The following is a 27,591-nucleotide window of genomic DNA, read 5'->3' as shown; positions in this document are numbered from 1 at the left end:
TGGTGCGCTTATGCACGCCTGTTGTAGTTCATCCTGGCTACAACATGGCAGGAAGAGAAAAAGAGGTTCTGCCTTCTCAAATGGCACATCAGAATCCAGCCTCGGTCTGACTTCCATTTTTCATCCAGAGATGTTTCTCAATCTTGGCCACTTGAAGAGGGGTGGGCTTCCACTCCCAGAATCCCCCAGCAAGCATAAAATGGGTGGACTTCCACTCCCAGAATGTCTTAACCAGCGTGAGAATTAAAGTCCACCCATCTTAAAACGTGTTGATAGGGGAATTTTTGGGAGTTGAAGCCCACCCCTCTTCAAGTGCCCGAGGTTGAGAAACTCTGCTCTAGGGGAAGCATTGTGTTCATTCTTTAGCAGAAGGGACCAAGAAACAGTGAACAACGCTTTAATTCATTTATTGCCTTGCCCCAGACACTCCAAAAAACCTGGGAATTCCGTTAAGTGAACAGGAGTGGCCGTTTCAGGAGGTCCACTGGCCCATGTTGAAGACCTCCTGAGCCCAAAAGTCCTCCTCCTGCAAGACAGAGAAAGCAGCTTTCAATTATGTTAAAGCAAAACCATCTGTCAGGCTAAGCCAGTCCCAAAGCAGGCCACTTTCATAGAATAACAGACTTGGAAGGGAGCTTGGAGGTCTTCTAGTCCACCCCCCTGTTCAAGCAGGAGATCCTATACCAGTGGTGGCTAACCTTTTTGGGCTCCTGTGCCAAAAATTGCACGTGCATTAGTGCCAGCACCCAGAATGCACACCCCCTGCGCATGCGTGGGCAATCCCCCCTTGCCACCCCCTGACCTGCACTGCACCTCACAGCTGGTTTTTCAGCTGGTTTGAGGCCTTTTTCGGCCTCCCGGAGGCTTGGAAAAAGCCTCTGCAAGGCTTTTCAGGACGAATAATAGGCCCATTTCATCACTTCCAGTATTACAGGAAGTGATGAAACAGGCCTATTTATCCTGAAAAGCCTTGCAATCATATTAATTGCTCTTCTCTGCACTCTTTTTGAAGTCTCAACATCTTTTTCATATCATGGCAACCCAAACTGGATGCAATATTCCAAGACTTTAGGAATTTCCAAAACTCCCCAGAAAAGCATGCTTTAAAATGGGTGGACTTCAACTCCCAGGATTCCCAGCCAGCATGGGAATTCTGGGAGTTGAAATCCACCTGTTTCAAAGTGGCTGAGGTGAACAAACACTGGCCCAAGCCACATTCGGATGGTCTTGCCAACCTAGGGTGAATGTTAAACCATGGTTTACAGCTGGGTGGGTGGATAGACTCAGCCACTTGACTTTTTTTCAGGACGCTGAGGGTGAACAAATCATAGCTTAGCGTGATTAAGTGTAGCTCTTGAATGCCAGGGCTTGTTCATGAATGCAATGTGGTTTTGGCACTAGGCAAAATTATTTTCTCAGCATTCTGGAACATTTTGTAACGGGCTGCACTAGGCTTTTTTATTGTTCAGCTGGGTTTTATTCTTGCGCCTTCCTTCTTTATTTAAAATAAAGCATCGGGTTTGAATAGAAAGATGGCACATCTGGTCTTGAATGCAACAGCCAAGGCTGAGCTGGTGAGCCACCTATAGCTAAAATCCTCACTTGTGTAGTTTTAGAAACCAGAAAGAGGCTTATTGCTTAACCAGGTTAGTGAAAAACTCACTACCTCCATTTGCACAACTTGCTAAACTGACTTCTAGCCTTGATTTGTTTTTTTCTGCCTTAGCATATCATGTATGCTAAAGTTGGCTGGGTTCATATGATACAGATAGTCCTTAAATTAGAACCATTCATTTAGAGAAGTTATAATGGCACTGAAAAAGGTGACTTTAACTGGTCCTCACACTTATGTAGCAGCACACACCCCCCATATCACATGATCAAAATTTGGGCACTGAGCAACCAGCATGTATTTAAAATGGTAGCAACATCCAACGGTCATGTGATCACCATTTGTAACCTTCCCAACTGGCTTAGAATACAGAACATAGTACAATAGGGATGGAAGGGATCTTGGGAGGTCTTCTAGTCCATCCCCCTGCTCAACCCCCTTCCAATAAGTAAAGTCAAGGGTGGGGGGGAAACTGGATTCACATAACGGCAGTGATTTGCTTAACAACCATGGCAAAAAAGATGAATAAATTTGGGCACGAGTCACTTAAAAATCACCTTCCTTAGCCACAGAAATTTCTGGCTTCCATTGTGGTTATAAGTTGAGGACTACCTGAGTACAATACTCGGGGATCAGATTAAAACATAAGTGAAAATTAAGCAAACCATGCCATGATTTAATCTACGTGAATCTGGAAACCCTGTTGATCAATTCATTTAAAGATTTAAGTTTTTTTTTTTACAAACCTGACACAGATTTTTGCTCCTGGCAGCTCCGGTGACGCCATCATCTCCTTGACTTTTGTCTGGGAAAATATCCCTCTCGCTCTTAGAAGAAGATGAAAAGGCAGAGGTTGAAGTGGCTTCTGGTCTCGTTGGGAGGCTTCCTTTGGGTTCCTTGTCCTTTGCTTCACCAGAGAGGTTAAGGTCTTCTGAATCCTCTTCCATGGGAATCCTCCTGTTTGCTGGTTTTCTCTTCTTGGTCGTGCTTATTTTGTCAAACTCTGAGCTATCAAACTGAAATCCTGCAGGACACAAAATTGAAGTCACACGCATGTGAAGTCACACATTGAAATGCAGTCGAATAGAATAGAGTAGAGTAGAGTAGAGTAGAGTAGAGTAGAGTAGAATAGAATAGAATAGAATAGAATAGAATAGAATAGAATATTGGAAGGAATAGAATAGAATAGAATAGAATAGAATAGAATAGAATAGAATAGAATAGAATAGAATAGAATAGAATAGAATAGAATAGAATATTGGAAGGAATAGAATAGAATAGAATAGAATAGAATAGAATAGAATAGAATAGAATAGAATAGAATAGAATAATATTGGAAGGAATAGAATATTGGAAGGAATAGAATAGAATAGAATAGAATAGAATAGAATAGAATAGAATAGAATAGAATAGAATAGAATAGAATAGAATAGAATTCTTTATTGGCCAAGTGTGATGGGACACACAAGGAATTTGTCTTGGTGCAAATGCTCTCAGTGTACATAAAAGGAAAGATACATTTGTCAAGAATCATCAGGTGCAACACTTAATAGTAGTCATAGGGTACAATTAGCAATCAAATCATATACAGCACATGCATGCACAGATATGATGCACAGATCCAAATGCAAATTACATCAGTTCAGTTAAGCATTAACTTACAACAATTCGGACTTCCGGTTTGAGCTTCTTCAGCGACAGACCGAAACCTCGTCTCTGCGAGGCTTCGATCCGTGCTCGCTGCTGGAGCGCCCCGAGCCGGCTGGTTTCAGGGCTAAGCCACCCCATAGAGGTGGTGAAGAGGGGGGACCCTGACTGCCAGCAGGGTTGAGGAGAGCTGCATCTCTCCTCCCCAGCTGGCCATTACTCCCTTTCCCGAAGGCGGTTCTAGCGGTGGTCAGAAATGGCCACCACAAAGAAGAACTCGGCCGGAAAAGAATGTGCAGGAGGAAGATAAGAAGAGAAAGTTTTGGTTGACTGGGTCAAACAGCAAAAGCAACAAATAAGGTACCCTGGAATTGAAACTGTTAAAAAACAATAACATTGTTCCCTAAGGAGAACAGGAGGAGAGAGAAAAGGGAAAAGATTTGATTTTCTCCTTTTCCTATACTGACAGCTAAGAGACTTAAGCAAGAAATTGGAAAAAAATCCACTTTGACATCAATAGGCATTTAATGCTGAAAATAAAAAGTCAAAGGGATAATAAAGATTTCTGGATAATTAAAAGCTTTTGAAAACAGGAAAGGAGAGAGGAAGAATAAAAGGACAGGACCTGGAAGGGAGGGAGACTGCCTGGAATTAAAAAAGAACTTACAGCAAAATCTCAACAAGACTTCCAAAAGATACATTCTAACTGAAATATCGCAACAAAAACCCCAGGAAGAGAAAGTAGAAAAGAAATAAGAAGATATAACTCGGGACTATCTGGATTACTTGATGATTCTTGGTTATTGTTTTGAATGACTAAAATCAATTGGGTGGTTGTTTAAAACTTTTAAAAATGGCTCCACTTTTAGAAAAACTGAAAATGGAACTTAAAAAGTACAAAGAAGATGCACAAGAAGGGAGAGGTTCTTTTGGCTTCGTATTTCAGTTTTTAGAAATGGAGATTTGGAATTATGAGAAACAACAAGAAATGCCTGCAGAACAAGAAGATTGCAACAAAGAAGAAGCCATCTTTAATGAACAAGTAATCTTAGATGGGGGGAAAAGGGAAAGGGGAGAAAGAGAATGGAAAGTTTAAGATTGGGAAAAACAACTAAAAAAAAAATAGAGTGAAAAATAAGTATAAAATCAGAAAGCAACAGAAGAGGGAAATGCAGAAGAGAGAATTAGAACTAGAGAGACAAGGGGGTAAAAAGGGGAGGGAGAAGATGAGAGGGAAGAAAGAAAGGAAAAGAAGTTATAAAGGACAGAAGCAAAATATAGAGAAACAGGGTCTATTTAGAGATAATGGGTGAAAACTTAATGGAAAGGGGATTCTGCAAAGGTACATAAGATAGTATGGTTATATTAGAAGCAGAAATAAAAAAATTTGTACATTTATGAAAGAAAGTTGGATGTTTTTATGTTTTGTTTGTTTTTGTTTGTCTTTAAAAACCAATAAAACTTGTTTTTTTTTTAAAAAAGAAATAATTTTAGAAAATATGAAACAATGTATGATTAAAATGTCTGATAAAATAGCTATCGCAATTCAGTGGAATGCTTGTCAATAAATAAATGTAACAAAAGGTATATTTAATGATTTATAAAACATATGTGAAGAGAAATAAGGGAAAAATTAATTATGGAGATTATATGTGTTTTTAAGGAAGTATGATATTTAATTGAAAAGAAGTGTTAAAGATGTTATGGTTTTAATGATTATTAATGATAGAACTGAACTGGAATGGAATGAGGGTTTATAATTACATATATTTACAATCTTTCTTTTTAAAAAAAGAATATAGTGTGTATTATAAGAATGTGCCAAGCAGAATTCGATTGGAAGTTATGTATTATATTGAAGGTCATAAACTTAAGGTATATACTGAATTTTAAATAAGAGTTGAATGGATGTAATTAAAAGATATAAAGGTGTCATATTCCAAATGGTAACTACAGGAGAAAATTTGTTTAATGAGAAAAGATAATATGAAATTGAAACAGAACAGACAAAAGTATAAATATAATGATTTGAATTGAGATGAGATAATCAAAATAAAATTGAGAAAATTAAAAGAGGGGAAAAACTATGTAGAAAATGTAAAATAGTATAAGATATGGAATAGAATACAAAAAGGAGCATGAAATTGAGTTTTGTGTCTGTATAAAGAAGTTCAACCCGGGACCATGCTATTTTCAAAAAAGATGTTTTACTTGTATTTTGTGTGTGAAAACCCAAATAAAACTTTATTTTTTTAAAAAAAAACTTACAACAATTCATTAAGTGACTATTCAAAGTTACAAAGGCAGTGAAAAAGGTGAAAGGTTCACTTTTTCAAAACACAACCATTGGGGCATTCCCATGGTCACATGATCAAAATTCAGACGCTTGGCAACTGGCTCATATTTACGACGGTCGCAGTGTCCCTGGGGTCACGTGATCCCCTTTTGCGACCTTCTGATGAGCAAAGTCAATGGGGAAGTCGGATTCACTTAACAACCATGTTACTAACTTAACATCTGCAGCAATTCACTTAACGGTGGCAAGAAAGGTTGTAAAATGGAGCAAATCTCACTTAACAAACATCTTGCTTAGCCACGTAGATTTTGGGCTCCAATGTGGTCGTAAGTCGAGGACTACCTATATATCAGGTGGCTGTAGCCATCCTATTTTTTAAAAACCCAAGACTTTGCTCCTGGAGGGTGTTTCTTTTTCTTTTTCCCTTTACGAGGCTCAACTTCCTTGCTGAAGGAGATGATGCACCTGTTCCAAGTGACATGCAGAGCCTGGGAAATGAATTGTTCTTATTTTCTGTTTATTTTAAGAATGCTTCCTTTACTTCCTGGCTTAACTTTTTCCGTGTTTTGAATTGGATGCATTTCACTGCTCGGAGGGGTCACTGGAGGACAGAATACAGTGGATAAAGAGAAGCGTTGCCTTTTTTCTAACTAGAGAATTTCACATTTCCACCATGAGCAGATAGCTGGGCAGCAAAATGCTTTCCTCTTTCCTTTTTGTAAATTGCAAACTTTATACCGGTGGTTGCCAACCAATGGGCCGGGGACCACCGGTGGCCTGAGAGAAAATGTTGGTAGTCTGCAGAGAAATGTCCCCCCCAAAGCAATTAATTCAGGCTGCATGGGAACACAAGGCTTGCATCACTTGCATTGCAAACAACACGAGGTAGTGAGGGGAGGGGGGAAAGGGTGGAGGGGGGGGACTTGCCCCACTCGCCCCATGTGCCTCACCTGCCCACTGGGCTGCTTCTTTCCGCTTCTTTCTTCTTCTGATTTTGGCTGCATGCAAGGAAAGCAGCAAAAGTCTTTCTTTCTCTCCCCCAAATTCCGCCAGAAATGAGTCTTTGGGACCCTGCAAGGCCTCCTGCTCCAAGAGGCTGCGCCAACACGAAGACTCATTTCTGGTGGAGTTTGGGGGAGAGAAAGAAAGACTTCTGCTGCTTCTGCTGTTTTCCTTGCATGAAGCCAAAAGTCTCTCTCTCTCTCTCTCTCCCCCCTGAGAACGGAGCTGGAGACGGTATCCTGTGATCCCAAATAAAGAATGATTGATTGGTAGGAAATCGGGTTGGAGGATTTTCCTGCAGACTTTTTTGGGGATTTTCCCAGGGTCTCTGGTCCACGGGATTTAAAATTATGAGTTTGGTGGTCCCTGAGGTCCAAAAGGTTGGCGACCCCTACTTTATGCAGGTAATCCTCGACTTACAACCACAATTGAGTCCAAAATTTCTGTTGCTAAGTGAAACATTTACCAGTGAGTTTTGCCCCAGTGAATCGCTGCAGCTGTTAAGTGAGTAACAGCATCACTCTAGAATACGATGTTTTCTTATTTGAGCATACGAAGACACACCTTCTCTCTCGCTGGTTCCTTCCTCTGGCTCCAATCCTGAACAGCTAACACTGGAACACGACGTTTTCTGATGAATGGAGGATGAGGGAGTTTTGGCAGTTAGTGGCCTTGTCTTACACTTTCTAGGCAGTGGCTGCAGAAAAAAAAAAAACCAAAGGATACAGTTTATATTAACAACACACAAATTACATTAAAGGAAGAATAGAACGCTGGTAATTCTCCAGGCCAAGGAACGCTGTCGTGGAAAAATTTTGGAATGGTAATAAATCGTCCTTCCAATGAAGTTGATTTTTGCATTATATTATTTTTATAAGGCAGAAAATGAAGGCTAAATATGTTATTAACCCAGGGATCTGTTATGAGCCTGGTCACTGCATAGTACCCACCAATGTCGAGTGCAGATGTTTCACTGATACAATTTTCTGAAAGAGATCTTGGCTGGATATTGGAATACAGGTAATCCTCGACTTACAACCGACCATTCAAAGTTACAACAGCCCTGAAAAAACTGAATTATTGTTGGTTATGTGATTAAAATTTGGGTGCTTGGCAACCAGCATTTATTTACCATGACTACAGCAGCCCCAAGTCATGTGATTGCCTTTTGTGATAGCCAGGAAAGAATAATACAGTAAATAAAGAATTCTATCCATCCATCCGTCCGTCTGTCTGTCTCTCTCTCTCCCTCCCTCCCTCCTTGCCTATCTATGGTATCTAATCATCTATCTATCTCTACCTACCTACCTATCATTTATCTACCTATATCCATATCTCTCTCTCTCTCTCTCTTTTGCAACCTTCCCAGCAGCTTCCCACAAGCAAAGTCAACGGAGGAAGCCAAATTCACTTAACAACGTCATGATTCACTTAACAACTGCTGTAAATGGCTTAACAACCAGGGCAAAAAAAGGATGCAGATTCAGGCGTGACTCCCTTAACTGCCTTGCTTAACAACAGAAAGTCTGGTCCCAACTGGGATCATAAATTGAGGACTATCTGTAAGCATTCGCAGTAAGCGACTGAACCTTCGTTCTCTTAACAGTGAGGTCCAGAGGGGTGTTAAACAAAGATGAGGAAGGGAGGAAGTGGGTTTAAGATGTTTACCTTTTTGATCTCACAGGCGTTACTGGGCTTCCACTGCTTAAGAATGACTTTGTTAAAAGTCTCTCTGATGGTTTCCTGGAATTCTTGAGTGTCTGCGACCTGGTGAAAGAGAGAGAGATTCTTTGTCGGCGTTCCAAGAAGCTCCGAGACAATCAACTCCTCAAAGTTCCATTTCATTAGAGTTGTCCTATTGGCCCACTCGAATCTGAGAGTTCCAGGTTTTCCCTTCCCAAAAGAGAAATCCAAGATCCGTCCCCTGCACCCATCAGTCCATCACATGGTCCAATCAAATCTTCGTCCGAACTGGAGACATCCTTCCAGTCAATCCCCTCCAGGTGCAGGGCAACATGTCCTTGATTCTCTGAGAAAGGATGTTGCTGTGTCTGATCTCCTAATGCCCACTATGAAATTCCCCCCTCCCAAATTCCCAGGCACTGAATGTGGCAGCCTCGGAGCTTCCAGGACCAAAAAATGGCTTCCAAGGCTGACACAGGGATGGGCAACCTTTTGGACCTGTGGACTTCAACTCCCAGAACTGAACCATGGGGCTGGCTCAGGAATTCTGGGAGTTGAAGTCCACAGGTCATACAGTGGACCAGAGTTGCCCACTCCTGTTTTAACACAATGCACGTGTAGCTTTAATTCTCTACGGCATTACAGGTAATCCTTGACTTCCAACTACAGTGGAGCCCCAGATTCCCGTTGCTAAGCAAGAAAGTTAATTTTCCCCCATTTTACCACTTTTCTTGCCACAGTTGCTAAGTGAATCACTGCAGTTGTTAAGTTAATAACACAGTTGTTAAACGACTCTGTTTCATGATTGGCTTGGCTTGTCAGAAGTTTGCAAAAAGGGATCACATGACCCCAGGATGCTGCAACCGTCATAAGTATGAGTCAGTTGCCAAGGGTCTGAATTTTGATCACGAGACCATGGGAACGCTCCAACGGTTGTAATAGTCGTAAGTCACTTTTTTCAGTGCCGTTGTAGCTTTGAAACGGTCCCTAAGTGAACTGTTGGAAGTCGAGGGCTACCTGTATTTCTCATGTAAACATGAGATAAGAGTTAAGGCTACACTTAAATTAGGAGTTCGGAAGTTGCTTAATTTAATGTCCTCACTCGTGGCCGGGCACGGTCAATTCCTGATCCTACACAACCTTTCTCATCCCAATTGTTAATTTAAAGCATGTTTTAACACATCTGGGCTGTACCTGCAAGGTATGGAGACACTTCCGTCGGAAGTCGCCCTCGGTGCTGCTCGAGACTATTCTGGAAATGGCAGATGCCATGATGGGTAAAGAACATGCCAGCTTCTGCTGCTCCTGCGGAGAACAAGGAGTCCTGCCTAGTGGGTCACAGCCCATGGCAGCCTCAAAAAAACAGCCCGAATGTCTTCCTTCCATCCTTACAGTTCGCGGTATAATTGTGCTACGGATTTTATTGTGTGTTTTTTTTTTAATCAGATTTGGAAATTGCCCACCTCCTTCACAGAAGGACTGTGGGCAGTGTAGGAATAAAATATTAAAATGTAGAAACTGGCAGGGATGGTTACATATCTGTCAAGTGCAGGAAGCAAGCGGTTCAAATGAATACAGGAAGTCTTCGAGTTACGACCACAATTGAGCCTCATATTTATGTTGCTAAGTGAAACATTTATTAAGTGAGTTTTGCCCCATTTTACGACCTTTCTGGCTAGGCTAGGCTATGTTATTATTCTATTCTATTCCATTCCATTCCATTCCATTCTCCTGTTCTACTCCTTTTCTATTCTATTCTATTCTATTCTATTCTATTCTATTCTATTCTACTCTACTCTACTCTACTCTACTCTACTCTGCTCTCTACTCTACTCTACTCTACTCTACTCCATTCTATTCTCCTATTCTATTCCATTCCATTCCATTCCATTCCCTTTTCCTATTCTATTCCATTCCATTCCATTCCATTCCATTCCATTCCCTTTTCCTATTCTATTCCATTCCATTCCATTCCATTCCCATTCCATTTTTCTATTCTATTCTATTCTATTCTATTCTATTCTATTCTATTCTATTCTATTCTCTCTATTCTATTCTATTCCTTATTCTATTCTATTCCTTCCAATATTCTATTCTATTCTATTCTATTCTATTCTATTCTATTCTATTCTATTCTATTCTATTCTATTCTATTCTATTCTATTCTATTCTATTCTATTCTATTCTATATTCTATTCTATTTCTTATTCTATTCTATTCCTTCCAATATTCTATTCTATTCTCTATTCTATTCTATTCATTTTTGACTCTATTCTATGCTGTCCAGAGTCACTTTGAGTTGAGCAGCTATGTCAATTTCCTAAAGAAACAAATAAATAAAATTCTTCCTTCTTTCTACTCCCAAGCCCTGCCCTCAACCATCTCGGCCTTTTCACATGAGCTTCGCACCTGGAATAGTCTGTAGTGTTGATGTAGGACGCCATTCACCAGTTCTTGGGTGGCCCTTTTCACAGCCTGCTCACTGCAGAAGAGGATAGGCGAGAGATGCGACAGAATCATTCGCCGGTTCCCTGCAGCACACAAAGAGAGAAGGGGGCGAAGGATGACATGTAGATGCTAAAGACACAAATACACCACTTCATGTAAGAGGGATGAATTGGTGAGGGTGTTTCTGGCCTGCGAATATGGGGGTAAATGGGAAGACTAAACCTCTGGTCCCAGTGATCAACCCTGATTGGATCTTGCAACAAAATTCCCTTCAGTTCCTGAGAACTACCAATTATTGGCTGGATTACCCCATGCATTACCCCTTTGCGAATTCACTTGTGGTACCACTAATTTACTCATGCTAGAACCAAGGAGAAATTTCCTGACAGTCCGAACAATTAATCAGTGGAACAGCTTGCCACCAGAAATTGTGGCTGTTCCAACACTGGAAGTTTTATAGAAGAGATTGGACAGGCATTTGTCTGGAATGGTATAGGGTTTTCTGCCTAAGCAGGGGGTTGGACTAGAAGACCTCAAGGTCCCTTCCAGCTCTGTTATTCTATTCTATTCTATTCTATTCTATTCTATTCTATTCTATTCTATTCTATTCTAGTCTAGTCTAGTCTAGTCTAGTCTAGTCTAGTCTAGTCTTTTCCTTATTCTATTCTATTCTATTCTCTATTCTATTCTCTATTCTGTTCTCTTCCTCTATTCTATTCTCTTCCTTATTCTATTCTATTCTATTCTATTCTATTCTATTCTATTCTATTCCTTATTCTATTCTATTCTATTCTATTCTATTCTATTCCTATTCCTATTCTGTTCCTTATTCTATTCTATTCTATTCTATTCTATTCCATTCTCTATTCTATTCTATTCCTTATCTCTTCTATTCTATTCTCTTCTATTCTATTCTATTCTCTATTCTGTTCTATTCTATTCTATTCTATTCCATTCCATTCCATTCCATTCTCATTCCATTCCATATTCTATTCTATTCTATTCTATTCTATTCTATTCTATTCTATTCTATTCTATTCTATTCTATTCCTATCCCTATTCTATTCTATTCTATTATTCTATTCTATTCTATTCTATTCTATTCTATTCTATTCCATTCCATATTCTATTCCATATTCTGTTCTATTCTACAGGTAGTCCCTGACTTACAGCTGTTCATTAGTGACCATTCGAAGTTACAACGGCACTGAAAAAAAAGGACTTATGACTGTTTTTCACACTTATGACCATTGCAGCATCTCCATGGTCCTGCGATCAAAATTCAGGCACTTGGCAACTGATTCATATTTATGACGGTCGCAGTGTCCCTGGAAGTCCTTTTGCAACCTTCTGACAAGCAAAGTCAACGGGGAAGCCAGATTCACTTTAACAACCATGCTACTAACTTAACAACTTGTGTGATTCACTTAATGAACTGTGGCAAGGAAGGTTGTAAAATGGGGCAAAATTCACTTAATGTCTCTCTCGGCAACAGAAATTGTGGGTTCAACATATGATCGTAAATCGAGGACTACCTGCATTTTGGAAATTGTGCTTTTTATGGCTTAGCCATATTGTGAGCCAGGCATGGTGGCTTAGTTAACAAACTGTAGTTAAAACCAGCAATATCCTAATGCTCAAAGGTGCACACTTACACACCCTTTGCTGTTTAAACTAAGCTATTAACTGGGAGAAAAGCCAAATAATTCTGGCAACTGACTTCTTAGAGACTTCAAGAATAGCTTCAAGAATAAATGTCTTTAAAAACACATCTGCACTGCATTTGTATTTTTAGTGGAGGGTAATATGATCCTAAAAACAGATGGGAGGTTAAATGAAGTTATTCAGTTTCTTTCTGATTTCGCAGTGAGTTTTCTTATCCTGGCTTCTCATACTTTCATATATTCTTGATTAGCTATGGAGCCAAACGTTTATTTTGTAGCTGCTCTCTCGCCAGTCTCACAAACTCCTTGCATTCAACCGCTTAATGGCCTCCCCACCCCCTGATCCAAGCAGATATATATCTGCACGTGTGTACATATGCACACATATGTGTATATATCTATATTTATATATACAGAAAGTGAATATTGGCTTGTCCTGAAACGGATCGGTATAACCAAGAAAAAGGAAGAGCAGCAGTTCTGTTCCTGGGTCTCTGAATCCTGCTGGTGGCTGGTTTGAAGGTTAAATTGGATTTCAGGTCTCGCTGTATCTAAGAGACAAAATACATGGATTGATGATTGATATACTGCACTGCATCTTATTTCAGGCAAATAATCAAGGGAGATTCAGTGATGCTATCTAAGCAACTGGTGATCATCATCACCATCATCTTTTAATCCCTTGCCAGGTGGAGCCTGGGCAACTGAATGGAGCTGAGTGTTTACTGGCCGGATGCCCTTCCTGTCACCAATGCGGAGTTTTGTTTGGCAGATACATTCTCATTGTACCCAGAGAGAGAAATATCTGCCTCTACCTAGGATTAAACTCACAACCTCCTGATTATGAGGTGAGCACTCCCCTCTACACCTCTAAGTCCATCTGCACAACTCTTCAGCTCTGTCTCTAGTAAAAGTCTGAAGTTGAATGATCCTATATATATATTTACTTCACCTCCAGAATATAGAACCTATATATATATTACCAAATACAGGAGCTCCCGACTACAGATTGGATCATGCAACAAAAGTCCCTTCAGTTTCAGAGAATTACAATTTATTGGCTGGATTACCCCATGCAGTTTGCCTTGGCGAATTTACTCCTGGTAAAAGTAGTCCTTGAATTACAACGGTTCATATAGTGACCATTCAAAGTTACAATGATTATTTTTCACATTGACAACCAATTTTTCACACTTATGACCGTTGCCACATCCCCACAGTCACGTGATCAAAATTCAGACACTTGGCAACTGACTCCTATTTATGACCGTCGCAGTATCCCGGGATCACGTGATCCCCTTTTGCAACCTTCTGACAAGCAAAGTCAACGGCGAAGCCAGATTCACTCAACAACCATGTCACTAACTTAACAACTGCAGTGATTCACTTAAGGACTGTGGCAAGAAAAGTCACAAAATGGGGCAAACCCACTTAACAAATGTCTCCCTTAGCAACATAAATTTTGGGCTCTACTGTGGTTGAAAGTTGAAGGCTACTGTACGTATATACATTAAAGCATTTCAAGATTAGATCCGCAGATCCTTATTCTTAAAAGAAATATTAATGTTTAAGAATTATATGTCAGCCTTCAAGATCTTTTCTATTTTTCTACTGCTTTGCATCTTTCGGCTGCCATGAGTAAAGGGGGGAAGGGTTGCGTCTGGGAAGAGAGCTGGAGGTGTTACATTCTTGTGTTGTATAAATGAGGAGTAGGGGGGGAGTATAAATTCCTGCTCTTAAGTTTCTATTTCCTTGCTTAGCCTTCTTTCCTTTGCGCAACTGCGAATCTTTATCAAAATATGTCAAGGTCAACGGACAGAGGCCTCATCACCACCTGAAGATGCCCACATGATCATATCCAGAACTTTTAATTGGAAGAATCTTTTGAACTTTGGGGGGTGGGGGAACAATTCCATCCCTTTGTATATGTGATCTGCGCGCCTAATTCCTTAGATTCAGAATTCTACCTGTAGCTTCCACTTCGAATTTCAGTAAAAGATATCTTTCCTCTAATCTATGGAGTCTAAGTATTTCTTTCTTGGATTTTGAATGGAGCACAGACTGACATATACTTGAAATAATTGAAATGAAACGAGAGGATGTTTAGATTGAGATTAATATTAGAGATCAGGATTAATTTGTTTGTTTTTTTCTGTAAAAGTTCGAATGGAAAAGGTAATAATAGAATTAAGTAAAAATTGGATAAGATAGGAAGTTGAATGTAAAAAATGAATATATAACTATTGTCATATTTGCATGTAAAAGTGATGACCCGGAAATATGTTGTCCACTGAAAAGAGCCTTTTAGTATCTGCAGTGTGAAAAATTGAATAAAACTTGTTAAAAAACAAAAAGATTAGATCCGCAGATCCATCCTCTGAGGAGCTTTCTGAACCCCCAGAGTTGCACAGCAGATGGTTTGTGGACTCAGCTGTGATGCTCTGGGGGGTGGGGGTGAGCTCCCTGTCATTTTACGCCTCATGTGCATTGTGCAGAGTTCTCATGAGGATAAATGAGGCAAGCAACCAGACAGTATTTTATTACTCTGAAAATAAACATGTCAGGTCACTGTTTTATTTTCAGGTGTGGCCTGCTCCCGAGATTGTTCCATGAAAAATTGCACATGCAGTTCATTCTTAAACGGCTTTCCCACGTTCAGACTGGATAACCGAAAGCGAGCATAGTGCGGATGACACATACATACGTGGGTTACCTGTTTTGCAACACGCAGCTGAATTTGGGATGGCTTGGTAGGCGTATTTGCCCCATGATGCTAAGCGTGAAGGATCTTCAAAGAAAGAATACGAGACTTCTTCTGCAGAAAACAATATGGGCAGCCCAACGGGATCGTAAAGAAATATATATATTGTTGGCTAGGGAAAAAAAATTCATCTGAAGGCCAATGAATGGGGACAGCCATGGAATGCTGATGTGATTAGTTTTGATGCTGCTTTCCTTTCTTTAAGTTAATCCAGTCTTGAGACAATAGCAAACCTCTCCTAACTATAGCTATTTATATATGTGTATATGGCTAGATATAGTTGTATAACTGCAGTTATATATGATAACTATAACTGGTAAAAAGAAGAATGAGGGGTGACATGATAGCGATGTTCCAGTATCTGAGGGGCTGCCACAAAGAAGAGGAAGTCAATCTATTCTCCAAAGCACCTGAAGGCAGGATAAGAAACAATGGATGGAAACTGATCCAGGAGAGAAGCAACTTAGAACTAAGGAGAAATTTCCTGACAATTGGAACAATTAATCAGTGGAAAAGCTTCCCTCCAGAAGTTGTAGGTGCCCCATCACTGGAGGTTTTCAAGAAGAAACTGGACAGCCACTTGTCTGAAATGGAACAGACTCTCCTGCTCGTGCAGGGAGTTGGACTAGATGACCTTCAAGGTCCCTTCCAACTCTGTCCTATAGCCAACAAAACAGACACGTACTAAATGCTCTCTGATTGAAATTGATGGGAAACTAAATATTTGTAAATCTGCTGGTAATCTGCGGGGCTAGAACTCACTGTCTCCTGATGATTGGCCCAAAGTCACCCTGTCAGCTTTCATGCCCAAGGCAGGATTAGAACTCAGTCTCCTAGCTTCTAGCCTGATGCCTTAACCACTAGACCAAGCTGGATCAAGATAATATAGGCTACATATACGGTACAATCTTAGACTCCCTAAAGAAATAAGCTTTTACGTATTTAATTCAACAAGACATACTTCTGAATAGGAATACAAATCTCCAAATATTTAAGGAGAATGCATTCAACTGGAAAAAATATGGAGGTATGGCTCCCTCAAATTTGGGAGATGGAAACCCACAAGATTTGCCAAGGATGGATACCCCTGCTTTATTATATGTCAAAAACTCACATGGCTACATGTTTTAGTTCAAATCATTCTTCTTGGCCAAATAATTCCCTCTTTATAGTTTGCAAGCCCAGGCAACTGCAGGTTAAAACATCCCCTCAACTCTCTTTTATTGATCACTGATCACAGGAAAGGATACAGAGGCAGCAATGATCTTCGCAGGCTGGTTAGGGAAAGATTTCTGACAGGGACACAGGGACGCCGCAGGTGTGAGACTCAATGCACCTGTGAAACCTCTTTCTACTAATTCATCTGGGATGAACAGATTGACTCGTTCACCAGTCACAAGGTGGATTTTATCACAGGATGGGACTACAGCCCTGAATTCTGACCTGGGAGGGAGGAAGGAAGGAGTGGGGTTAAATGGAGATGGAAAACAGAAGGAAATAAATTATAAATAAAGAACAGATTAGTGAAAGATCACCCTTTTGTAATAATCCTTTTCACATATGTTGGGAAGCATCATATTTGGAGACCTATTGCCCATAGTATTTAAAGGGTGACAAGTTGAGATGGAGTTCACCCACTTGATTTTCAGTTTACATTTTAAAAAACCAAGCTGTTAACAGTAGCAAACTCTTCATAGATAAATGTGGATGAATTGCTGTGTAGAACAGATTCAGCTACCAGAACAATTGAAAAATTGTTTCATTGTATGTTAGTTGAATAATTATCTTAATTAATGTGAGATTGTAAAAGAGAAAAAAAAGAATGCATTAGTTAGCAAGAAAATGCAGCCATTTGTTTTATTTCAGTACACCAATGGCTCAAAATTATTCTGCAGCACAGTGGCATAGAAATATATGTATTTTAAAATCACACTTATTTAACCATCTCATTTTTTTTGATAAAATGCACAGCTTGGTTTATAGCATCATGAAAGCATAATTTTCAAGGATAAAATTGTGTAAGAATCAAACTTTTTTTTAAAAAAAGAGTAGCAAATGAAGAGCCAACACAGAATGTTTTTCCCACAGTGAGATATGTAAGTCTCAGTTGCGTGGACCTAAAGATTCCCAAGGAGACATGCCCTTGACCGGGTTTCAAACTATTAAGAAAAAAGTTTGGGCAGGCAAATTTCAAGATGCTATGCCAGGATCCTTTAGAGCTGATTTAATTATTTCAATTTATAGCCAGGCTTTCCACCCATATGGCATTAATTAACAGATTAGGCTGATGGTATATAAATATGCACAATTCAGGCTCCACAATACAGCAAACTGTATAGGGCCTCCTGCTTGAGCAAGGGGTTGGACTAGTAGACCTCTGAAATCCCTTCCAACTGTGTTATTCTGTATTCTGAGAACTGAATGCAATGAAATTTCATTTTAATGTATGCTGATTAGTATACATTTAAAATGACATTGAAGTCCTCCAAGGTCCCTTCAGATTCTATTCTATTCTATTCTATTCTATTCTATTCTATTCTATTCTATTCTATTCTATTCTATTCTATTCTATTATTCTATTCTATTCTATTCTATTCCCTATTCTATTCTATTCTATTCCTTCCAATATCTATTCTATTCTATTCCTTCCAATATCTATTCTATTCTATTCTATTCCCTATTCTATTCTATTCTATTCTATTCTATTCCCTATTCTATTCTATTCTCTCTTCTATTCTATTCTATTCTATTCTATTCTCTCTTCTATTCTATTTTCTTCTCTCTTCTCTTCTCTTCTCTCTCTTCTCTTCTCTTCTCTATTCTATTCTATTCTATTCCCTATTCTATTCTATTCTATTCCTTCCAATATCTATTCTATTCTATTCTATTCTATTCTATTCTATTCTATTCTATTCTATTCTATTCCTTCCAATATCTATTCTATTCTATTCTATTCTATTCCCTATTCTATTCTATTCTATTCTATTCCCTATTCTATTCTATTCTCTCTTCTATTCTATTCTATTCTCTCTTCTATTCTATTTTCTTCTCTCTCTTCTCTTCTCTTCTCTTCTCTTCTCTATTCTATTCTATTCTATTCTATTCTATTCTATTCTATTCTATTCTATTCTATTCTATAGCTCTAACTGTCAGGACATTTCTTCTTAGTTCTAAGTTGCTTCTCTCCTTGGTTAGTTTCTACCCATTGCTTCTTGTCCTGCCTTCTGGTGCTTTGGAGAATAGCTTGACTCCCTCTTCTTTGGGGCAGCCCCTGAAATATTGGAACACTGCTATCCTGTCTCCCCAGTCCTTCTTTTCATTAAACTAGCCCTACCCAATTCCTGCAACTGTTCTTCAGTCCCCTAATCATCTTGGTTGCTCTTCTCTGTGCCCTTTCTAGAGTCTCAACATTTTTTTTACAAAAAAAAAATATTTTGGAAAAAAAATCTTTTCTGTTCTATTTATTTTTTATTCTATTCTATTCTATTCTATTCTATTCTATTCTATTCTATTCTATTCCATTCCATTCCATTCCATTCCATTCCATTCCATTCATTTCCATTCTATACAAATTCCAAAATTATGCTAGATTGGTGTTGGAATCTGCTCCTTCCTATAGAAGAGATACTCTTAAACAGAAATGGAACCTAGAATAACAGAAGGTCCCTGGAGGAATTCTTCTGGTCCCATTCTGGACAAATTGCCACCCGGTCTCAGGTGTTACATTAAACATATATTAAAGCATATTAAACAGAGAAATGAATGGTATATTAAATATAGATATATTTCTATGAATGATGGTGATCAGGCTTTAAGTGTGGATTATGGAATCTAAAAAAGGTCATGGGAATCTACACTAGAACATGTGAAGAGGAACCCTTGTCTCTCCTCATTGCTCATTACAAAATCTAGGCCTTTTGCTTCCCCAACCACCAGGGGGCAGTGCAGTCTAGGAAACTCCCTTTTATAGGTGTTCTTTTTCAAACCCTTCCAGTCCCCATTTCTGCAGTTACAGGTGGTCCTCGACTTACAACCACAATTGTGCCAAAATTATTGTGGATCAGCAAGACAGTTGTTAAGTGGATTTTTGTCCCATTTTTACCACCTTTCGTGCCACATTTGTTAAGTGTCTCGCTGCAGTGGTTGTTAAGTTGTGAAGCGATGCTGGCTCCCCCACTGACTTGTCAGAAAAGCATGGCCTCCGGACAGCGCAACCGTCATAAATGTGAGTCAGTTGTCAAGCATCAGTGCCATTGTAACTTGGAACAGTCACTAAATGAATGGTTGTAACTTAAGGACTACCTGTCGATGAGGTTGGATGTAGCCAACAACTGTGGAAAAGGTGTGGATTGTCATTGGGACAAGATAATTTACTTGTCCACACAGTAACTAGGAATCAGCCTCCAAACAACCTAATTGGTTTAGAATTTCACAGGATGCATAAACCCAGCTTATTTTTATTAAGGACTAATAAATTTTGAATTAATTAGACTTTCTCAAACTAGATCTTCTACATCTTGGCAAAAACAATGATCCCCCAGCTGTTCAGGTCTAGGAACAAATAGAATGGAATGGAATGGAATGGAATGGAAAGGAAAGGAAAGGAAAGGAAAGGAAAGGAAAGGAATAACAGAGTTGGAAGGGACCTTGGAGGTCTTCTACTCCAACCCCCTGCCTAGGCAGGAAACCCTAAACCACTTCAGATAAAGGGCTATCCAACATCTTTTTAAAAACTTCCAGTGTTGGATCATTCACAACTTCTGGAGGGGAGTTGTTTCCACTGATTAATTTTTCTAACTGTTGCTGGGCTCCGTTTCCACAATCTGGTTTTAAGAACGCCTTTGTATTTATAACCCCTCCATCAATCAGCCTCTGGAGGAGAAATTCTTTCCCCCAACTGCTTACCTCATAAAATGTCTCCCATCACTAAGTAACCTGGTTCCATCTGGCAAACATGTGCTGATTTTCCCTTCTGGGCTGAAGCACAGAAGGAGATGTCAGAAAAGTCACTGCATTTATCATAATTATAAATGAGAACACCAATTAAACAACATGGCAGACCTTTTATAATATTTCCCTGGATTCGCTGCACTTCCAGTTGCTATTGCAACCAGAAGTTTACAGATCAGAAGCCATAATGTGGGTTCATGTTAAGGCTTGGGTGTAAATCTGCCTCATTGTGTCTTACGTAACAAACCAAGGTTCAAACAAACCATGTTTGGTTTAGGCAAACCATGTTTCAGTTTAGGCAAAAGGAACTATTGAAAACAAGCCCGAAGCATGAATGTGCAGAAGTAGTTTTAGAGTAGTAAAGGTAATCCTTGATGTAGGACACAATTTTGATCATGGGACCACAGGGATGCTGCAGCAGTGGTAAGTGTGAAAAATGGTCCTAAGTCACTTTTTTTCAATGCTGTTGCATCTTTGAACGGTCACTAAATGAATGTTGTAAGTTGAATGTTGTTTTTGTTTGTCTTATAATGACCCCGGAGTTGGGGCAACTGAATGGAGCTGAGCGTTTACTGGCAGGATGCCCTTCCTGTCACCAGTGCAGAGTTCACAGCTTTCTGCCCAGAGAGAGAAAATATCTGCCGCTATCTATGATCAAACCTGCCTACTTGTATCTGTAAAATCCAAGGAGAAACTTGTTGCAGTTAAATCTATTAATCTATAGATGTAAAATGCCTACCTGGGGTGCTGCCAAGCAGGCTATTTCAAACGATATATGTTGGAGATAAATGCCCACCACAAATCTTGAGAGAACAGATGGTTCCCTGCCAGATATTCTCTTTAGGTGATGCACTTCCTGTTTCTTCTTTTTAATTATGCATTAAGTGGCTGTGCTAATGCTAGCAGATGTTCAATGACTGAAATCTCTATCAGTTTCCCAGAAGGAGTACAAGGTTACCACTGGTTCACCCACCAGATAAGAGACCTCCTTAATAAGTGGCTGGGCTTTAACACTGCAAAATTGAGCTCTAAATAGCGGCTGTGCGAGACTGTCAGCCTTTAACAACTGATTCATGACAATTTGGGAGCTGTAGTGAGCTGGAAAAAGGAGAATCTTTTGCTTCTGAAAATGAAAGTGAGAGCAAAAATCTGACAGCGTTGGGATAAATTTACCTACAATACAGTGTACTGTAAATACAGTGGTCCTTAGTTTACAACCATTCATTCAGTGACTATTCAAAGTTACGAAGACATTGGAAAAAGTGACTGATGACTGGGTCCTCACAGCTATGACCGTTGTACTACGATCACATGATCAAAATTCAGGCGCTTGGCAACTGGCATGAAATTAAATGGTTGCAGCTTCCTAGGGTCACACAATCACCATTTATTTATTTATTTGTTTGCTTATTGACTTAGTTATTCAGTTGTTTGTTATAGAATGTATTGGTCATCCATCTTACCATAAGGAAAGGCTGGGTGATTTTTATATATGTATGTATGTATGTATGTATGTATGTATGTATGTACGTACATTAAAACTTGAATAAATGAAACTTTTTTGGACTTTTTTTGCCCTAAATCTGACACCAAGCCAAAAATCTTGGAAAAGACAAAGGGATGAATTCATCCTCACTTTCCCCCCAAAAACTCATGATTAAGGATGTTCCAGAACCACAGAATGCTGAAGTATACTGTAGCTGGAAAGGAAAATGGATAGACAGATAGGAATCAATTGTTCTGTTTAGTCTCATAGCTCCAGTCAGAATCTGGCTTACTAGAGTTCCAGACGGAACATTTTTTGCAAAGGTATTTTTTTTAAAAAAGATATAGGTTTTACTTTACCATAAGTCCCACTTCTTAAATCGAATAATGTTGATGTTGTATTTAGTAATAGTCAAGTTTACCATGAAGAGCAAATGTTTTAAAGTTACACCAAACCTGGAATTAAATTCCTTCTGTTGCTGTTGCTTTAAGCAGTGTTTAATGATTGCCTTTTCGTATCAAGTCTTTGAACAATATATATTTATTTGTATGGTTTAAGTATATAGTCTACAGCTGCCAGTATAACTTTGTAGATGTTTACTCACCTATATGTCTCAGCAGAGGTGTTGCCATTAACTTTTACACAGTAATGGAACGTGATCTATAAAAGCAGAGTGGCACAAAATAAGAAATATAGAAAGTAACCATAATAGGTTACAGTCTTTATATTGGTACCACTTTGTATAGGTAGTCCTCGGTTTACAACCACAGTTGGGACCAGAATTTCCATTGCTAAACCAGGGATCCAAAATTACAATCTTTTTTGCCTGGATTCTTAAGCAAATCACTGAAGTTGTTAAGTGAAGCATGTGGTCATTAAATGAATCCAGCTTCCCTTGTTGATCTTGGTTGTCGGAAGCCTGCCGGGAAATGGCGATCAGATGACCCCAGGCTATTGCAATCCTCATAAATACATTCCGCCCAAATTTTCATTCTGTGACTATGGGGAAGCTGCGATGGTCATAAGTGTGAAGACTGGCCCCAAATAACTTTTTTCAGACAGTTGCCAAATGTATGGTTGTAAGCCCAAGGACTACTTGTATTGCACAGTGACTGTTTTATTATTTAGGATTTATTATTTAAATTATTTATTATTATTATTATTATTATTGAATTTATTATTTAGGATTTCAGGCAGAAAACCTTCTCAAGCACACCTGGAGACAGCAGGGCCTGAACTCTGCACATTAACTGTTCAGCTGTTACCTCAAATGACATGTGTCTGTATAGAAAGGATTCTCACCCAGGAAAGGCAGTTTTATATCCCAAAATGCACCCTCAGATCCAAGTTATATTCTGAAAATTTTAGCAAAACTACGGCTTAATGTGACATGAAGCAAACTAGCATATATGTTGCATCAAATCCCACAGCCGTATACTGTCATGATCACTAGATTTTGATAAGATTTGCCCCCTTCATTAAATAAAATTATTTAAAAATAGCAGAGGCAAGTTGAGGCTGGATCTGGTAACCAGGTTGCTTCAGAGATCAGGATAGAGAGAATTTTCTCTTCCTACGTAGGCAGTTTCTTAAAACTCATTGCAGATTTTAAGTTGGAAGGTAGTCATTTAGTCCTGAGGAAACCTAAACTTAATATTTAGCAAATCATAGTGCACGCCAGGGAATCTCTTACTGTTGTGTGCACGAGGCTGATCCTATGGACGAACTGTTTCAATGCGATGCTGTCTTCCTTCAGGACTTCAGATTTCTCATACAGCTGAAAAGCCCAAAGAGAGACGGAGAAAGTTAACGTGTCCTTTTCAAAACCTTTAATTGAAGTTTTATTGCGCCCCCTTCAGTCATTAAACTTTTCAAGTGGCTTTTCACCCATCCCTCTAGTGGCATGGCCACTAAATCCAAAGCTTTAACCCGAACCCCAAAGGTAAAAAGAAAAACAGCCCACTCTAGTTTCAAAGTTCAGTCAATGTTGTTCAGTCAGTTTGTGAAACTGATGCTAAACCTTCAGATTCATTCAGCTGCATTTGAACAGTTTTGGGAAAAACAAGCCTGTTTATATATATTATAAATATCACACTAAAGATGACTAAGGCAACTAATTTTATTCAGAATTTCTATCCCTAGTCCTCAGATCGTAGGATAAGCAGGAATCTAGGGCACTGCCTCTATTACAATATTGTATTTCCAGTTGTGCTAGAAACATTACTGCATTCTACCTTTTGTTCTGACTGTGTTTGACAAACTATTTTCCCCCAGTAGTTTTCTGTGAACTTTAGAGATGATTTGCCTTTCTTTGTGCATACATGATGAAGGACAACCACCCCGAAAAATAGAGACATCAGCTTTATAATTAATCACCTTTTTTCTTGAGAGGGTCAAGGGTCAACTCCTGATCCCTGAACCCTTTCTCTCTCTGGAAATGTAACTTTCAAGAGATCTCCCACCAAGAAATCCCAAGATTCAGAGTTTTATAATCCTCTTTGATGGTCCGTCCGTCCCCCCATCATAGCTGCAGCTACTACAACTGCTATTGTAAAACAGGTAGTCCTTGATTTACAATCATTCATTTAGCAACTGTGTAAAGTTAGTGATTTGCTTAACAAGTGGGCAAAAAAAAAAACTGAGCACGATTCACTGAACAACCGCCTGGCTTAGCAAGTCTGTTTCCAATTGTTGTAAGTTGAGGGCTACCTAAAGTAATGACCCTAGACGGTTATGCTAAATGCAGATATTCGTTTAGCTTTACCTTGTTACAGCATTAACAAAGTCAAATGTAGATTTGTGATTTATTTTGCAATCTCCCCTATTCACAACCCAGATTTCATCAGGGTTGAAAAATGATGCCTGCAACTATTTTGGAACAGATTCCAGTTCTGTAGTTTGAGAACAACTGTTCTACTCCACCATTCTTCTGGAACGAAATCAGGAGCCACCAGAAAAAAACAGCTGCATTTGTTGTTTTTCTCCAGTGCCTGTGAAAACTGGCACTGGGAAAGCCATGAAGATTCTGATTCTAGAACATCTTCCTCAGATGTTTGGAGGGTGCTGAGAAAGTCGAGGCAAAGAGAACAGACGTTAACCGTATTATTTCTGGATCAAGCCCAACATGGCATTATGTATGTAACTTGACTTTAAAAAAAAATCAGTGATGGGGAGGAGGGCTGAGAATTATCAGGATCAGAGCAAACTAAGAGCCTTCATTTACCGGCTGTGCAGTTATTATCTGCTTCTACCGGGGTTCATATAGTTGGACAAATTCTAAGATTTAGCGCCAATATTGATTTTCAGTCTTCTGCAGAATAGGTTTATTGCTCAGCAAACCATTCCAGCAATGTAGAATCAGAGACTTTTCTTTGAGGAGGAAGTGTGTGTTGAAAAGAAGAAACAAATTATTAAAGAATAATAAAATGATAGAGTTGGAAGGGACCTTGGAGGTTTTCTAGTCTATATCATTCCGGACAAATAAAATGTCTTCTTAAAAACCTCCAATGATGGAGCAACCACAACTTCTGAATGCAAGCTATTCCACTAATAATTTTTTCCTTTTCTTTCCCCCTCTTCTTCCTCCCTCTTCTTCCCCCACTTCCTCCTCCTCCTCCTCCTCCTCCTCCTCTTCTTCTCCTCCTCCTCCTCCTCCTCTTCCTCCTCCTCCTTCTCCTTCTTCCTTTTTCTTGTTCTTCCTCCTCCCCCTTCTGTGGAGGAGAACTTTAAAACTTTGCTAGAATGAAGCCACCTTCTTGGCTTTGTCGTTGGTCACTTATTGTTCTGTCAGGAAATTTCTTCCTATTTCTAGGTTGGTTCTTTCCTTGATTGGTTTGTACCTATTTCCTCCTGTTCTCCCTTCAGGTGCCGTGGAGAATAGGTTGATCCCCTCTTTTTTGTGGCAGCCCCTCAAATATTGGAACGTTGCTTTCATGTCGCCCCTGGTCCAAGAACACCTGTCCATTGGTTCCTTTAGCAGTTGAAGGAGATAAACATGTCTAGCCTATCGAAGAGAAGGACTAGAGGGGACACGAGAGCTGTCTTCCTGAACTTGTAGGGCTGTCACAAAGAAGAGGGGATTGACTTGTTGTTCTCTAGGGCAGGGGTCTCCAACCTTGGCAAGTTTAAGCCTGGAGGACTTCAACTCCCAGAATTCCCCAGCCAGCTTTGCTGGCTGGGGAATTCTGGGAGTTGAAGTCCTCCAGGCTTAAACTTGCCAAGGTTGGAGACCCCTGCTCTAGGGCATCAGAGGGCAGGACAAGAAGTAATGGATGGAAGCTTGTTAAAGAGAGATCCAACCTTGAAGTAAGGATATTTTTTTCTGACAAATGAGAAAAATTAATCAATGGAATAACTTGTTTCCTGAAGTTGTGGGTGCTCCATCACTGAAGGTTTCCAAGAAGAGAAGGGACAAGCATTTTTTTGACTAGGATGGTATACAGCTCTCTGCCTTGAGAAGAGGGTTCGACTAGAAGGTCCTCCGTGGTCCTTTCCAGCCCTATCATTCTAATGATGCTCACTGTGGTGTAGGCTAACCTGAAAGGAAAGCTGAAAAGGCATAGTAGGCAGAGACTCATGAGAACACCCACTTCCATGCAGGACACCTCTCTGGCAGAAAGGCAGTACACTTTCTATTTCTGTGGAAGGAAAAAAAAAAATCAGTGCTAGGAGACAAACTCTGCAAGACAAACAAGGAATCTTTGCTCTCCAAACAACAGGCACGAATATTTAAGATTCCCTTCTATCAGTTGATACAAGAAAGCAAGCTGCAGCAAGGAGGGTTATATGAGCCTTTTAATATACAAGCAGTCCTCGACTTACTATTATTTGTTTAATGAGCGTTTGATGTTACAATGGCACCGAAACAAGTGACCTATGCACTTATGACCATCACAGAATCTCCATGATTATGTGATCAAAATTTATGTGCTTTGCAACCGGCGTGTATTTATTTCCCAGCTGGCTTCTGACAAGCAAGATTAATGGAGGAAGCTGGATTCGCTTAAGGACCATAAGATTCACTTAAAAACTGCAGTGATTTGCTTAACAACATGGCAGTAAAGGCCATAAAATCGGGTACAATTCATGTTAGCGACCATCCTGCTTAGCAAAGCACTTTTAAAATCTCAAATAATATTAATTATTTGAGCCAATTATGGTTATAAGTCAAGGACTACCTGTAGAGAGACACACACAAACATACATACAAATGTTTGCTTAAAGTTATTAGCTGCCCAACTACAAAAACGTTAATCAAAAGGTACCATATTGATTAGCCAAGATATAATGTTGCATTTTCAAATTCAAATTTTGAACAATTTGTAGAGGAATAGTTATGAAATGGTTGTATGAATAAATCAGAAGGAAACCAGGAGCGCCTTTTCTGACTAACAAATTTCATTAAAAGGCATAAGCTTTCATGAAGTGAGCTGCAACTCATAAAAGCTTAGGGCCTTTTATTAAAATTTGTTGAAAAGATCTACCAGATTCCTCATGATTTGAGGCTAACATAAACTGACCTGCCTCCCCTCCTACAATGTCTGCAGTGCAGCTTGAACATTCATATCCTTTTAGGTATCTCAGAACCCATCTATCCCTATATTGCACGGCATATTGCATTGCATTGCATTGTTACACATCTCTTTTCAAAAAGTATGTAAGTAAAAAATAAAGTAAAACAAAAATTAACAAGGTCTCAATCATCTTGTTTTAAAAGATTATCAATTTATTTAACACAGCACAGCTCTTATTCCAATTTTTGAAGGCAACTTCATTACGAGGAAACAACTCGAATGCAACAGAATCTCCTCAGGATGACTCAGGAAACAACCAGAAGTTGGGTGAATTCATACTTCTATTAAAGTTATAAAAATATTTGTTTTGTTCTGGTCAAAACGTATTTGTGGTTGTGAGAACTGAATGCTAGGCTGGATTAGCTTAAAAATCATTTTTTAAAATCTGAAATAAGGTTAAAATATTTACCTCTGAATGTTAAGTCATTGAGGAGTTTGTGGCATAAATCCCCTTTTGCGGCAACTGCAG

At 39.3% G+C, this 27,591-nt stretch overlaps 1 protein-coding gene across 1 annotated transcript in view; it reads right to left on the bottom strand.

Moving 5' to 3' along the window:
• Positions 1-393: 393 nt before the first annotated feature.
• TOP6BL (TOP6B like initiator of meiotic double strand breaks) overlaps positions 394-27,591 on the bottom strand; it is a 29,780-nt gene continuing 2,582 nt past the window's right edge. Inside the window, 15 exon segments of the mRNA XM_087943710.1 lie at positions 394-526; positions 2,359-2,636; positions 7,122-7,254; positions 8,226-8,324; positions 9,435-9,545; positions 10,650-10,771; positions 12,767-12,832; positions 12,835-12,903; positions 15,066-15,225; positions 16,364-16,556; positions 20,019-20,090; positions 22,154-22,209; positions 23,243-23,326; positions 26,086-26,186; positions 27,532-27,585. Of these exon segments, the coding sequence (XP_087799836.1) occupies positions 473-526; positions 2,359-2,636; positions 7,122-7,254; positions 8,226-8,324; positions 9,435-9,545; positions 10,650-10,771; positions 12,767-12,832; positions 12,835-12,903; positions 15,066-15,225; positions 16,364-16,556; positions 20,019-20,090; positions 22,154-22,209; positions 23,243-23,326; positions 26,086-26,186; positions 27,532-27,585 (1,652 nt within the window). The 3' untranslated portion in view covers positions 394-472.

Source organism: Notechis scutatus, chromosome 14 (genome assembly GCF_049901735.1).
Source record: "Notechis scutatus isolate UNSWTSFEM ecotype Mainland chromosome 14, rNotScu1.2, whole genome shotgun sequence".
Taxonomy (NCBI): domain Eukaryota; kingdom Metazoa; phylum Chordata; class Lepidosauria; order Squamata; family Elapidae; genus Notechis; species Notechis scutatus.
The sequence above is the reverse complement of the archived record's forward strand: the minus strand, read 5'-3'. Positions and strand labels throughout refer to the sequence as shown.